Genomic DNA, 16,648 nt, shown 5'->3' with positions numbered 1-16,648 from the left:
TAAATAGATAGAGGAAGAAAAAAAGTATCACCACATCACTACATCAGAAGTCACCAATAAGAGTACCTACGTCTTGAGATTTCCGAGCTGGTATTCCACTCGGATGCAGGCCGCTACCAACTGTGCGATGTGGAAGTCATTGGGGGAGGCCTATGTTCAGCAGTGGACGTCCTGTGGCTGAAATGATGATGATGATGATGATATCACTCGTACTTCACGCTCAGAGTTTCTCTAATTCCTATCAGTTTATAGCGAGTTACACTAACTACGACGTCAGGAGCCTCCAAAGGCTAAAAGCGACTTTAATAGTGTAGCGACTATCGATGTGAGATATTTATTATCTCGATTCTCAACTAGACCTGCCACCGATAGTAAGGGGCGGTCTCAATGAAAGTGCTGGCATCCCCAGTAGAGGAGGCGGCAAACGGCTGCGGGATAAGGCAGTTATTTATTGCCACATTCTTGTCCGCCCGGATCATGCTGACGGTACTTACAGTTTCAACAAACGGTTAGGTATACGAAATGCTATAGTTGAATCATATCCACCAGACTAAGTTCAAATTCAGATAAATATCATAAGTATAAATAGGTACATAATTAATTTTTACTTGGTTCTTTGGAACGTGTCGAAACTTGAAATACTTATTTTATGATAAAAAGCTCTTTAGCCTCAAGATTCAAGAGAAGCGTTTTTAAAATAATTAAGTTTTCATCTTTCTTCAGTGAATTCGTGGTGAAATTCCTTTTGCGGCACAAGATTAATTGCGTTTAACTTTGACCTCAATCACATGTTGGTTATTTACGATGTGAACATGGAGCTCAATAACGGGTATATTGCCTTAAATTTTCAGGAACAATAACACTTGAGTTACTACATACTAAGTTTCATTGTCTATAACGTACTGAGTCACGTTCTACATGTCATTGCACCACGTGTCGCGCCCATGGAGTGATGGTAAACACTGAAAAACAATCAACGGCAAAAATAGCCGGCGGCGCGTGTATCGTCCTATACGTGAAGGTTTTGAAGGAAATAGTTTAAAGTCCAAAGTCAGTTAACTGGCAAATGAAATGTAGACTGAGCGACGAGGAAAAAGTTAAGTGTAAGTTAGGTATCTATTGAGATTAGAAACTATTGAGTATTAGAAATATGAAACTAAGAAGAACAAAACATTAAGAAATTGTTAAGTGCTAACCAGTTAGTACTTTGTTTATTGTATGTTAAGTTGTCGTTGACTGATGCAATAACCTGAAGCTGTGGCCCACGGCAATAGAAGCTGATCAAATTTAATAACCCCAACTTTGATTGCAAAGTTAAACAATGTTGAGGCCACAAGACAATGCGATCGATTACAGTACATTTCATCATAATTATCTAGTAAACTAATATTATATCATGAAATTATATTTGTCCATCAGTTTGGTATGTTTTCGCGTGTAAGCACTTTTTTTTTAATTAATGTAGTTAATGAGACAGAGTTAGGCTGTTTTGTCCCAAAAACTACATTCAGCCTGAAAATGCAGCTAGTCTCCTAGAAACTACTATATCGCGATAAAAAAACATCACAATACACAATACTTTAGGTATGTACATGTACTTAAGAAATAAATATCGATCACGGGATTTGAGGAGAGTTTTTGGAAGAAACCGGAATCCAGGAGTCAAGTTTATATTAATTTATGTTGCTAATAATAAATAATTTGTAGTAAATCGAATGTATAATAAAATCGTTTGGAGCATACTATGATTGGTATAAAGTTAAAAAAAGCGAATTGTAATGCTGATGTGGCTTAATTTTTTCATTAATCAATTAGACGCCATTGTCTGGAGTTGTCATGGAATGGAGATGTCATTGGCAAACTACCCACGCAATCTCTCGCACGGATGCTCACGTTTTTATAAAAGTATCTTATTATTTTTAAACCGTTGCTACAGACGACTCTTTTACCATCTCTATGTAACCGCGAACTAAAGTACATACAGAGCCATCTATTGCTATCAAATTGTAACTTAAATATTGATGTCAATTATTGTGTCCAAATTAAAGGTGAAGATAAGAGCGCATAAGAAGTTATTAAAGGCAAGTCAAAGATTTTTAGATATTTAGAATTCAAAGAATGCTTATCTTTATGCACACCAAGGTCAAACCCCGCCTACCACTACATGTATGTGCCCCACCATCCATGAAACTAACAACCTAAAATATCTCGGGATCATAATTGACGGGACACTCTCCTTCAGACCTCACATAGAAAATTTAGTTCAAAGGGTACGCAAATTAATATATGTCTTCAAAAAACTTCGAACAATAGCAGACAAAAAACTGATCACAAAAGTATATTTATCGGTCTGCCAATCTATTATCCAGTACTGTATCACTTCTTGGGGTGGAGCACATAAGACTATATTAATTCCACTTGAACGAGCTCAGAGAGCCATCTTGAAAGTCGCGAATTCTCTTCCCTTTTTCTACCCTACCCACCTACTATATAGTTCCTGCAATGTGTTAACTGTCCGCCAATTATACATAATGCACACATTACTTAAACAACACACCTCGCACTTTTATGTTGCTGACACCACTAATAAAAGACGGAAAGACATAGTCTGCACTTACTTCGCAATCCATCTCCAAATTTATTTATACAAATAGATTTTTTACTTTCCTCGGTCCGTTTCTGTACGATAAATTAAATAAGATTCTTAACATATATGCCCTAAATTTATATAACTGTAAAAAAGCCGTATTTAAGTACCTTCAATGTTTGACATATGACTTAACTGAGGAGCTACTTGTAGTACCTATGTAATCTAAGTTTTAACCTAAGTGTTTTAAAAAATTGTATTTAATATAGCAAATTGTTAATTTATATTTAATTACTATTTAATGTGTGAGCTTTTTTCGCCTGAAACACAGGTTTTTAACCTAGCTCAGGCTACAAAAGACTGTGAACTATATTATTATGTAAACTCTAGCATAATAAGTTCGTATAATGCTCTTATTTTTTAATGAATAAATTATTTATTATTTATTATTATAAAGATAAGTTTCTATAATCAGGACATCAGAAGGTTTCCTAAAGATGAACTTACGTTTAATATTATTTTTGCTGTTTAATAATTTAAACAGCTACCTAGCTTTAATAATTTAGCTTTAACGGGTTAATACCCGTTTATTAAACCAAACAAACTTCACGCAAAAGCCACCTAAGTACATATGTCTGATAGTTAACCTCGGAAATGCGGCTTGCATCCTGCTTCCTGCCACTGAAACTAGAAGCTGCCTGTGATTTCATTCGCTTAACAACGACAGCGCATGCAGCATCAAAAAGCTTTAAGATTTCTGCCATATTTTTTTCTAATGAACAAACTCAGAAACGTATGAAGCTAGTGGTTTTTTTTTCTGATAACTTTTTGTATTGCATTATTTTTGTAATTTACTTTACACGATCGGTGTATGGCAAATATGACGACCAAAACTTCAAGCTAATATTTGTAGGTAGGTCAAATGGGAACTAAAACCATGCGTTTATCATTGTTTCTGATTTACTTTTTTTGTTGTGACATCCTTACTACCTTCGCATGTTACTTTGCATTGTTGTCTAGTCAAACTCTAGCATTGCACGTCTATTATCTTTGCTAGACACACTCTAGCACTGCACATCTGTTACTCAACATTCCTACTTCTTCGTCGAGCAATGGCGCCTACGTCTTACACGTACCTATCTGCTCGAACGTTTAAACTAGGGATGTTACGGATATGTAGTTTCGGTTATGGATACGGTTACGGATATAGGAATAATATTATACCGGTTTCGGTTACGGTTACGGATATTTTATTTTTCGGATGTCCTAAAGTTTCGGTTACAGTTACGGATATCTGTGCTTAAGAATACAATTTGCAATAGTTGTCCAACACGGTTCATTCATGGCCGCACACTTTACATCGAATAAAAAGTAATAAAAATAGAAAAATTGATACTAGATGGCATTATAAAGGTAAATCAATCTGTTATGTCTTTACATATAATGCTATACAAAAAACAATTTAAACTGCATACATCCGAAACTATCCGAAACTTTTGGAATCGGTTACGGTTTCGGATATTTTTTTATTTCGGATATCCGAAAGTTTTGGTTACGGTTACGGATATCCTAACATCCCTGGTTGAAACGAGCCGTTCAGGAGAGAGTAAATATCTCTTTACACAGGTAATTTATTTCCACTCAAGTGTAATGCTCTACGTTAAACGTGCACCGAGAAAAATGTGTTTACATCATTGACGTAAGGTTCAGAATTGAATGCATCCGTTTACGTTTTATGGAGCCTGTAAGTTGAACGTATTTTCAGTTACTTTAGAATGAATGTGTGTGGTATTTCGATCGAACCTTAATTCTAAACTTTTTATCTTGAATCACTTTGATATTCGCTCTACCACTTGATTTACTTATACTATGGTGATTATAGGGTTTACTTATTTTCGTGGTGTTGTAGTAAAAATCTTATTTTTGCCAACAATATAAAGCACTAAATTAGCAGAGCTTGTATAAAGATAAGCTCTACGTAGGTAGTACAGATGACTACACTGGAAAATAGTTCCAGTATTTCAAGCACAGATTTGTTTATATTTATTGAATTAAGGGCATCCTTAGATCTTTATTTTACTACTTAAAACTTCTTGTCAGTTTTTGCATTTCATGCCAAAGAAAACTTAATTACCTAGCAGCCTACACAAGACAATCGATAGAGCCAATCTAATATTCACTCATATAATATAATCTATCAAGTCCACCTATTAGAACCGTCACATCCAATATACAAGTCATCCAAAGTGTTATTAACGAACCGGACCGAATTTCCAAAGTCATTAAACCCAAGACAAAAGTAGATTTATGCAAATCCTTGGTATTGATCTTTGAGATAACAGAGGTGTTCATCCCTTCCGAGTTAGAGACTTTAAAAGTAAACTTGGAATAAAAATACACCAGGAAAGCTAAAATTAAAAGTGAAAGAGATTGTTTTGATTTATATTTAACGATACGCCAAAATTAGGGGTCACAAAACCGTTTTTCGGTGAAAGTGGAACCGATTACCGGTTTTGCCATGTTTGAATACCGGTTTTGAAAAATAGCGTGAAACCCGGTGCAACCAATTTTTTTCGGTTTTGTGAGCCCTAGCACAGGATAAGTAATAGTACCAAGGTTAGATTAGTGCTAAGCTAAAATCCCTAATCTAAAGCCAAAAATTCTAGAACATAACAACTAGACAACATTGTACCTATGCTCTGTGTGTATCAAAAACATTCAAAGTTAGACCCAGGTGTTTCTATGTAGGTCGACATACCTACATTAGTTCTAACCAGCGTTGCTACTCGCTTAATTACCCCATTTGTGTCCTGTCTAGTTAGCGATATACATAATTTATAGATCCCTTTCGCATACGAGTAGTATTCAGTTTTGTAATGGAGCTTATTTATATTTAACAGACTAGATTATACATACTCTTTTCTGTTTCAGTACAAAAGTGGCCTAATGCATCAAAACAGACGCTTCGGGCAACGTTTAAAGAAAAGAAAAAGAATATAATTGTCCGTATCAAATTAAACGCCTTGGACAGCTCACGAAGAAAAAGAAAAAGAAAGATGTTGCCTGTTCAACAGACTCTATTCTTCTTCGACCCAAAATCAGATTTATAAAACACATCAGTGGGTCTAGACAAGTGCAAATTATAATCGCAAACCAGTCGAAAAGTGGTCGAAAAGCCCCTTTTTTGTATGGAGATTCGATCAAAAAGTGCGTTTTGTCTAAGGGGGCAGGCATCATGAAAGAAAAAAATTGCAAAAGACTGTCAAACTCTTTTCTGATTCTATACAGTCTACGAAACCGAATCAAACGCCGTTAGCTCATGAAGAAAACAAGATATAAAGAAAAAAAGGTCTCATCATTTGTCTTAGTCAGCTTTAAAGAAAAAAGAAACTTGGCTTTACGAATCGGATGCCTTGGGACGCTCATAAAAGAAATAAAAAACATAACGAAAGAGTATTTTAATACTCACTTCATCTCAGCATCAGATTTGGCCAGCATCCAGACCACCTGCCCAGGGTCCCGTCGGGAGCCTAGAGCCATCAGCTGCGAGAGGCGAGCGCCCGGCGGCAGCGCAGGTCTGCGAGGCACCTGCCCCGTCCAGTTGGCGATGGCCAACATCTCTGGACACTCCTTCACGAGGTGCTTCTGTGTTGCCATGTACTTGCCGGACGCGTCCTGGGGAATGGAGAGAGATTAGTGTTGCGAGAATCCATGATGGTACTTCCGTCGGAAAATATATGAAGTTGCAAAGAAACAAGTGTACTATGTGGGGCTCTCCCCGCCAAAAGAGCCTTACTTAGGCCTCCCGCGCACTAGGCAGCCAAGAGTTTCTCATACACGGATTAAAAAGTAATAAAGCTCTTTTATTTATGCAAGTAGGCTTTTAAAAAGCACTTACACGTCCCTATTAACCCTACCACTGCTTCAGGACATGAGGATTGGCTGCCTAGATGCCTATTGCGCGGAGTTGCTTAAACCCGACAGTACTTTCCGGAGCCAAATGAAACGGAGCCGCGAGTTATTCTAAAATTGGTCCGCGGCTCCGTCTAGGCTGTGATTCTCTCTGAGCACTGTCATTTACAATTTCACAATCATAAAGAACCTAAGTATATCTACGCCAGGTCACAACGCAATTCCACCTCCACAATAAGGCATGCTTACTAATTAGAAGGTATGCTAATCTAATAAGACGTACAAAGAGATTAATTACCTTTATGACGTCTACACCAAATTGCAAACGCGGTGGAGAATAATTAAAAAGACTCATTAATTTATCGTTTCTCCTTCGCATAGCACCTATCAACGTTGAACAATCAACCTTATATCAACGCAATAAGAGCCACGTTCTGCTCGATACTGCACTGCAAGAACATAAGCTTCCATCTGTTACCATCCACCCGGAAAATTACTTTGAAAAGTCTTCTTGAATAACTTACTAGGAAAATATTTTTGTAGATAGGTACGCCAATTTGAGATCAGAAATATTGAGTTTCATTTGTGTAAAAGGAATAACAGTACCAAGTGAGCTCCTTCTCTCCACTTTCGCAAATTGAGTCAAGTGTAGAAACATTATCATTTTCATTTTGTAAGGAAATCTTCAGGAATATTCCAATATAATATTGTAAGATGAAAGATCATAAGTATGTACTTCAAAAATAGAAATGAGCTTAAAATTGGTCCAAAACATATACTCGTAAATTCAGATAGAACATTTATCTATTGATAAGTAAATACGTACTTGTATAGGTACAGAGGTACTTAAAAATAAAATAGAAGTATGTTATAATTTGTACTTGAGTTCGGTTCGAGTTTCGATCGATCGATTTAGGATACGGGACTAAGAGCTGTGTGATCAATTAATATCAAATACAATACGTATTAACACAGAGCAGGGTCTGGCGCTGACGGTAATCTCAATATAAACCTACATAATTATAAAGTATGTGTGCATACAGTGTCGCCGCTACCAATTTGAATTGAAATATGGGTCGCCAACACTCAATAAATTGTTATTACCGATTTTAATCATGGATAAATTAATTACTGTTCGTATCTTTTTGTTTTGTAATCATGTCAAGCTAGCACAAATTAATGCACACTTATTTTCTTCTATTTTGTCAAATTTTGTAGTGAGTTGTAACGTTCGCTGTGGGCCACGCACCCCTCTTTCATGGTTTCTGCAGAATACCTTCAGTACGTTATGACCTTATACTGAGTAGAGACCAATTTGGTACAATGTATTTTGCTTTTTAAGTTGATTGTACTTATTGTTTAATTTTTTGGTGCCATATAAATGTTTTTTCTTTCTTTCTTTCTTTCAATACTGAGAAAGCCAAATTACTAGATATGGATGAATTTTCACATCTTTTTGTTTATTAGCCAAAAAGAAAAACAACGAGAGATTAGTGTTATAGGCGCTAATGTTCAACAAAAATATAATGTGATGTACGACGACTGTACCAGAGAACTAATATTTGCTAGAGGCATCGCAAGAGCTCACAATCGAACATCGAATCTAGTATTAATAAAGTATAAGACTATAGTATTTATTAAGACTAATAGTTTTAGCGTTTTGGTTTTTCTGTAAGCTTATTGTGTTATGTGTTACCATCACGCAACTTCACGCAAACCGCCTCTCGCGTTCATGTTTTCTGTGTTCTAAACAAAAAAGTTAGCACTTTTGATCCCATAAAAATAAAACTCCCTAAATAGCCGAAAGCTTATTGAATCTTCTTTCACAACGCCTTACCATACAAAATTAAGGAGATTCTCTACTGCTCCTCTGTCGAATTCAGGGAGGCTTCTGAGGATATTCAAGATAGAGGATATAATAGAGGACGATCCAGATGTCTCTTTGGAATTACGCCTATAAATAGCACCTTTTTTGTCCGCAAATTATGTTACTTTTAAACTTGTTTACTTTGCAACGAAGTTAAAGAATTTTGATACATTTTAATGTTGAATAGCGTTCAAGTTCAAGCAAAAAATAGAATAAATTCTCGTTTCTCTTTGTCTTTAATTGACTTTAGGTATGTGTTTAACAGATTGTAGCACATAAATAACGTTTAAATGTTCAATCGTGCATGATAGCAAGGAACTTTTTACGTGAGAGAACGACTCTACATGGCTCAATTAAATTAAATAAGTCATAATAAATACCTATTGAATGCGAATAAAGTTATAAAAGTCATTGAGAGAGAGAATGCAGGAGACAAATCGATTGTCTGGGCGGAATCCATTGGGGAGGTACCGGAAAAAGCAACGTGGGACGTCCACCCACAAGGTGGACCGACGACTTGATAAGATGACAGGAAGGCGCTGGATGCAGGCCGCTACCAACCGTGCGATGTGGAAGCCATTACGGGAGGCCTATGTTCACTGTTCAGCAGTGGACGTCCTGTAGCTGAAATAATGATGATGATGATTTGGGAGGTCGCTCTGTGGGCCATAATATCCCAGACCTGGCCATAAACAAAATAAGAAGAATAATAAAACTCAATCGATTGTCACACAACCTCTCCTTTTTAAATCTTTCTTAGAATACTGCACAAGCTTCAGAATCTCAATATCCGCACCCTTTCAGGGTGTTTTGTATTCAATCGGTGTGATTGACGTATCGGTATGCACCAGAGCTGTCGGGCGCTGCAATTTATACAGAGGGAGGTCCCCGAAGCGACGCCGGATCCTATTCACTCGGAATCTAACAGGTAGCGATGGTACGTGCGGGTTTCCCGAGTTGGAAATGGATCAGGATACGGTAAGTGTTTGTATTTCGGTTTGTAGCGTTCGTAGAAGTGAGCGCAGTGAATTTTGTGAATGGTTAAGTGATAGAGAATTAGACATAGACAGAATACAGAATGAAGCTCAAAACACAAATTAGTAATCAAGTAGGTACCTATTGAAGTTTTTGATGGGGTCAATTTCAATAATTAGACTAATCACAGCACATAATTTGATTTGATTGAGTTTGTATCGAGATTTGAAAGTTGTTTTTAAGAGATGAACACTCTATAAATGAATGATCATTTAAGTCTGTAATTAAGATTAAGATCTTCATTGCAATATTCGTTCAGGCTTTAGTTTTCTTCAGCCAACTTAATGCTATAAATAATAAAGCCAATAGATTATATTGAAGTTTCCAACTAAAATTCAGTGAGCTCGCATCGTCCGCAACCAATTTATACCCATCTAGCACGGTTGGATCAAGGCCAAAAATTTTATTTCTTGTTTACGAACCCCTTTATTCTACATTTTCTTGCTGTCCCAGTGCAATCTCCGCTTGATCATAAACAATACTTAACGAAGTTCCTTTGTTTCGTCCTACATTAATGTCTAGATGGTAGTAAAGGTGGCTAGTGCCCCGCGGGGTCCCACAGCGTGCAAATCACACTGCTCCTCCATTTTCAAGGGATTTTATGGGCTTAGGACATCGTAAATGTAGATATTTTAGTAACAGGATAAGGGAAACAAAAAGGGTGTGACGCGAAAAGTTGTTTTAGTCCATAGTTATAATAAAATTTGAGATAGGAGCTTTTTTTGTATTGCTCTATATTTACTTACCGCAAGAGAACTAAAGTGACTGACATAGCCCGCCGAATCGCTAAAATCAAGTGGCAGTGGGCGGGGCACCTATCTCGCAGAGCTGATGGCCCCTGGGGCAGAAAAGTTCTCGAGTGGCGACCACGAACCGGAAGACGTAGTATTGGCGGGCCTCCCACTAGGTGGACCGACGATCTGTTGAAGGTCGCGGGAGGTGCCTGGATGCGGGCGGCGCAGGACTGGTCTTTGTGGAAATCCTTGGGGGAGGCCTTTGTGCAGCTGTGGACGTCATTCGGCTGAAACGAACGAACTATATTTACTTACTACGAGTCCGTGCTTAAAACTTTCCTGGGAGTTCGATAACAATTAGCATTCCCGCTTAATAAAACGATATTAATTTTATCGCCCGCGAAATTTGTGTTGACCGTACCCGATACTCTAAAGTCAACAAAACAATTCGGAATAGTTCGCAGGTACGGGCCGCTGCGAAAACATTGTAATTGGAAAACTTGGGCTGCACCGTCACTTCGGTTCTAAGGCGGGGGCTACATGAGAGACTTACAGCAGTTCTACCCCATTAATCAAATTGGATTATTTATTGCGACAATAGAGTATCTACAATGGCCATCACTTATGAAACATTTTAACGCAAAATCGAAACTATTGCGACTGTACAAGGTGCCACAGTTTTTGTTTGATGTCCCATCATCCGTACAGCAATCAATATGTAGGTAACATTTTTACACGAGGGTATAAACTCTCTGGATCTCTGTATCATTGTAGTGTAGAGGTCGAGCGTCATAACTAAATAATATATCAAAACTGTTAATATAGGTAAAAGCGATCTGAATTAAGGCATAACAGAATAAACATTAACTTGACAAAATACTAAAGCGTAGGGGATAATTTTAAATCCAAAAAACGTGTAGCCACTGTGTACCCTAAGTTTAATGAGGTTACACCCCTGTGTGGACCACTTCTTAGACTGCTGGCTGGTGATTACAGAGCCTGGAACGCAATAAAATTTAAATGGGCTAGCTAGATAACGGCGAGACGCCTGTGTCAACTGTCGCTGGCATTCCGTTTTGATGTTAAGCCGTGAAAATGGCCTGTTATTTGCAAAGTAAATAAAGGAAATTCGGCCGGACATACTTGGGATTTTTCGAAGAAAAATTAAGAGAAAAACACAGATAGTGGTCATGTTTCTTGCTCTTTGAGCTCAGAACGGTATAGCGAATCACCTTAGCCAATGTACGGTTCGCCGAAATCACCCCTAGTCGTCGGTTGGTTTCACGAATAAATCCATCCCCGATATAATTACTCCACCGAAAACACTTTTCATCGATGATCCCTTCAATTACAACACCTTTTACCGATGGACCAGAACGGGTCACCGAAAAACTTTAAACACAAATAATTTTACCAACTTCCTGGTGTACTTGTATGTCTTATCATCTATACTATCTACACTAATCTACACTAATATTATAAAGAGGAAAACTTTGTTTGTTGGTTTGGTTGTAATGATAAGGCTCAAAAACTACTGGACCGTTTTTAAAAATTCTTTCACCATTCGAAAGCTACATTATTCACGAGTAACATAGGCTTTATTATATTTTGAAAAATAAAATAGAGTTCCCTAAAATATGTAGATAATGTAGTCCACGCGCGCAAAGCCGCGGGCGGAAAGCTAGTAAGATATACAGTGATTTCATCTTTAGGATGTACACAACATGCAAATCCGTTAAGCCATAATTTAAAATAAAAATTAATAATATGTAGTATGATGCGCTGAAAACGGTTTTACATCTCCATTACATTATTATGTAAAGTAAAATAAAACAAGAGAGAGATACGAAAAGGAGTAAAATATTAGAATAGATGATACCGCGTGTCCATGTCTTGTCAGCCCGCCCATTATATCGCCCAAATTACATTTTTAAAGCCGTTTTACGTCGTTAATAAAATCTTTTATTCCTTCTGCAAGTGGCCAGTCGGATGAACGATAAGAACCCAGCTCGGATTCCGTCGGTAGTAAAACCGATTTATATTCTGCGTTAAATTGGCAATCGATCTAAGTATACGTTTTTTATACATATCCCGTTTCTGATATATTCCTAAATGTATACTCGTATGTATAGTCACATGAATACATGATGTATGCAATTGAAAAAGCATTGTGTCTATCAAATCAAATAGTTTATTCAGTACATAGGCCCTTTCCAGGGTCTTATACGTCCCAAATATAGCTTGCCCTACCACCACTTCGGGACAACAAATGGGCTGGTGCTGAGAAGAAGTGGCGGAAGAAACGCTATCACCTTTGTCCTTTGTATGTAAGTAAACGTTCCTTAACACCTACGTTAGTACGACAGTATGTTAGATAACTAGGTACTTCATTTAGTCCAACCAAATACTTAGCAGTAATTTAGAAGTTGCGAAGGTTTTTTTTTTTCAAAAAAGACAAATCATACCACATTAAACATAGAGAACTTTTCTCGCTGAAGCTTTCTATATGTCTCTCAACGCTGTGCATTCAACTTCGCATACAGTTGCTGCTTCACTTAAGCAAGTATCGTTTGTATAGTACCTAAGCTGTATTTCAGACGCTAAACTATTAAGCCAGAGCCAGCCAACTAACAAAGCCCCACCCCCTGTGTACAGTAAGTAGTGTGATATGTTATGATCCTGATGGATGCTTTTATCGATAATTGAGTGGTTCGCTTTCAATGCTGGGACAATGGCAAAGAGCGGATTGATTTACGCGAGGGCATGCCGGTATACATGTCAACTTGGGGCGTAGGGATGTAGGAAACGACAAAAGTTAACCTTTCTTACTCTATTGACACACTAGGTATAGAGGAAGGGGGTCTTATTACCATCTTCGTGCCACGATTTCAAATATTTATTGATGCTTTTGTTATTTCTATTCTCTTCTTATATGACTAATGCAGTGAAGTATGGCGTTCCATATTTGGTTTTACTACTAAACATTAATTTAATTATACTTTTTGCACATAATACAGTACAGTGGCGGACTTAATGCCAGGTGGCATTCTCTGCCAGTCAACGACAGGTAAATTAGAGAAATTAAACATCAATAATATTGATAAAAAATTGGGTTCTTTCTACTCTGGTATTTTATGATAATGAAGAACTTTCCTTGACCCCTCTATCAAACGTGCGTAAAACGCAGTAGGTATAGCGTGCATCAAGCGTTTGTTTGTCGCAACTCTTATGATCGATCTATTCATTTTTATGTATTTTATTTCCAAAGACTTAGTATGCAGACATTACTTACTTGGGATGAAATTGGCTCACAAATAGTACCCACTTAGTAAAGAAAATTGACAGTTTAGCCTTCTGATGTAGAGAAAGAAGGGCTAAAAATTAAATATGTACCTAACTACTTTTGAGTTGTTTACATTTTGCTGGAAAGCTACTATTTTGACTTGAATGGAACAAAGTTAAAGATTCATGACAACGAGGCTGCAAGCCCAAAGTCACAGGCAAAGCTATGTAGTGTGCTCTCCAGTTTGGCGCGTGTCCATACAATAAGACCCGACGTGTTGAGTGGCGCTCGCCAGATGTCGCTGGTGGCGCACAATGGCCGACTGTAGGGCTGTGAGAAATAAAACTAATGCCAATGCTTTTAAATATGTGTTTGGGTAATAGACAGTTCAGAGTTGAAGGGACAATAGGCAGATAGGACTAAAATGTCACTACGCCAGTATGCCAGATATGTAGTTGTTTTATAAAAGGGCTTGTTGAAAAATATTATCATAGGATATTGTCAGTGTTCAATAGATTGACTATACTGTATACTAAATAATGCCTCGACTACAAAAACATAAAGAAATATAACCTTTCTCCTTATTATCATGAAAGAACACTCTAAATCAGTGGTTCTTAACCTTTAGGTCATGAGGGACTATTTTACCAAATTTCTGTCTTGTCAAGGGCCACCTCATAATCATAATCGGTCAAAAGTAAACCTGTTTGACTGCAAAAATCAGTTAAAAGCGGTTTTGACCAAGGCGTGCAAGTGCTCTTCGAGGACCACTTGGAATGCTTCCAGGGACCACCTGCAGTGGTCCGCGGACCACCGCGGCACCGGTTAAGAACCACTGCTCTAAATTAATATGATCACGAGAACAAGTCATGTGCCTACATCAAAGACGAACTGTAATACGAATGACAGTTTTTATTGCATGACCAGTGTGAAAAATATCGAATATAAAAATGATTACCCTAATTCACCCTGTATTATTTTCCTTATTTTTTCAAGCATGTAAGGAAAAAGTTCATAAATCATAGAATCGTCTTATTTCCATCGTATTTCTTAAGATAACAAATTAAACCCTCCCAAAGGACTAAGAGGCAACCCTAGAGCCTTCAAGAGCCCTCGACACGTAACGAACGCGAAGCAAAAATACAAGAGGATTCTTGTATCAATGAGAAATAACGGATTCCGAATGTTATTCCCTAAGACTTATACTCTAACTCCGTTTTATATAAAAATAATATCATATTTGCCAATATTTTGTCAGAACGGAAACAACCGCTTGGCTAAATAAATATTTAGGTAATTGTTTTTCGACATCAAATGTAGAGACGCGTTTATGAAACTCATTGCTATTTATCGCTACCAAAATGTACATTAGTTGGTGATAATACGGAGATAAATCATGTTATAACTTTTGACCAATTAACTCATTTACTTTGTTATAACTACCATTCATCCACTTAACTACACTCTCCTTCCCAATTGTTGTTTCCAAAATCACAGGAATCAAAGGTGAATAAATGAATAAGTAGTCCCTGTACTCCTTAACAATACCTACTAATCAAAGTATAATATGTATATACCTATTGTTGTATTAGTTGGAAAACATTAAGAAAGTTTGCGACAGCCGCCCGCCCAGCCGTCTCATTGGGCGAGGAGTATCACGGGCGCCCAACAACTTGCGACTAGAGATTGCGGACTATGGAAACTTACTATCACATATCTTTCGAAATAAATAACATAATACATCCATATTCATCCATACTTCCGCACATACTATAATATTATGTGCCAAATAACTCCTTCTTCAAGAGCAAAGCCGCAGGAAAAGTCTAGTAATAATTATAAATTATCTTTAAAAAAAAACAAACTATACCACTAACCTAACTAAAAACCGGAGTAGACATTGCGGTTAAAAAATATGTATTAATTTTATGAACGTTTTTGTTCAAAATAACAATAATAATAATGTCTGTTCGTCTGCCACCTATCACATAAAAAAAATCTGAAGCAGCTGTAGCTGTCAACCTAAATATTATCGTACGTAAAGAGTCGCTATAGGCTTTAATGAAAATACGAGTACCTATTGTCTGACATTATTGTCTAAAACAGGACAGAAATATTTATAAGGTGGAAATCTCAAAATCACTTTTTCATACAATTTGTCCATCAGTTTTATTTGAAGGAAATGGATTTCTCATTGTACTTCAACATCAGTCCGACCAATTATACCAAAGAGGTTTTGCGTTAATTGCTTCGTTAACAGGTAATTGCCTGTTTCATTAACCGTTCTGATTGGATATTTCAAAATAAGAATTTACTGACAGGTATTTGAACGCCGTAAATAATAACCGTTTTCAAATACAATACATCAAATCAACTTTAAGAGTAGGCGCACACCGTTGATTTTTAGTTGGCTGATAGTTGTGCCCGATTTTAAATTGTATGAAGAATCGGCCAAATCGAATCGGCGTAGTGTGCGCACTCCCATACATGCCCATACTGATCAACTGCCCGACTAAACTATCGGCCGACGAAAAATCAACGGTGTGCGCCTACTCTAAACATCTAATGGTATGGCTGCTAAAAGGGCTGTTAATCAGTATGAATATGTATGGAAGTGCACACATTACACGAATTTGGTATCGGTATTCTTCAACGGTACCTACCTACAAACTGGAAGCCAACCAAACTATGGGCCGACTAAAAGTCTGAAGTCTGCAGGATCTAAGGGATTATTAACTACATTCAACAAATTGAACAATCAAAACGTTGTCTAAAAGATAAGATCGTCTAGTGCAGTTTCAAATAATTGCTCTCAGCTGTAACTAACTATACATCAGTGTACAAAAGTCACATAAATCTGAACACTGTGTAATTGCAATAAATGTCATTTTGCCCCAAAATGTTTGAAGACTGATGCACTGACTGTACAAAAGGGTATCTTCTATCTGTAAAATAAAACCTTAGGTACGTCTCGCCGCAATGCACATTCGACTAAACCCCCCTCCAAAAAGAATGCTGCCATTTTCTGAGATGTATTACTACTACGAATGCACTTCCAGTGTTCCGTTTGACGGTTATTGCAAAATAGATTTTATCGCTACGACTTACAGTCTAGTCGGCATCGCGACTCAAGTTTCGCTGGGTTCCCGAAGAAATTGCAGTCTTTATGCCCTCGCCTTATCTACCTTTAAGAGTTTTGTTCCGTCGGATCGGCGAGATTGCACGACGTA

General features: G+C 37.3%; 1 protein-coding gene across 1 annotated transcript in view; it reads right to left on the bottom strand.

Annotated features, from left to right (window-relative positions):
- LOC114364746 (uncharacterized) overlaps positions 1-16,648 on the bottom strand; it is an 80,133-nt gene that overhangs the window by 29,695 nt on the left and 33,790 nt on the right. Inside the window, exon 5 of the mRNA XM_028321027.1 lies at positions 6,057-6,262. Within this exon, the coding sequence (XP_028176828.1) occupies positions 6,057-6,262 (206 nt within the window). The remainder of the gene's footprint in view (positions 1-6,056; positions 6,263-16,648) is intronic.

Source organism: Ostrinia furnacalis, unplaced genomic scaffold (assembly GCF_004193835.3).
Source record: "Ostrinia furnacalis isolate ACB-3 unplaced genomic scaffold, ASM419383v2 OfSCF7464, whole genome shotgun sequence".
Taxonomy (NCBI): domain Eukaryota; kingdom Metazoa; phylum Arthropoda; class Insecta; order Lepidoptera; family Crambidae; genus Ostrinia; species Ostrinia furnacalis.
This window is presented reverse-complemented; position numbering and strand designations above follow the sequence as displayed.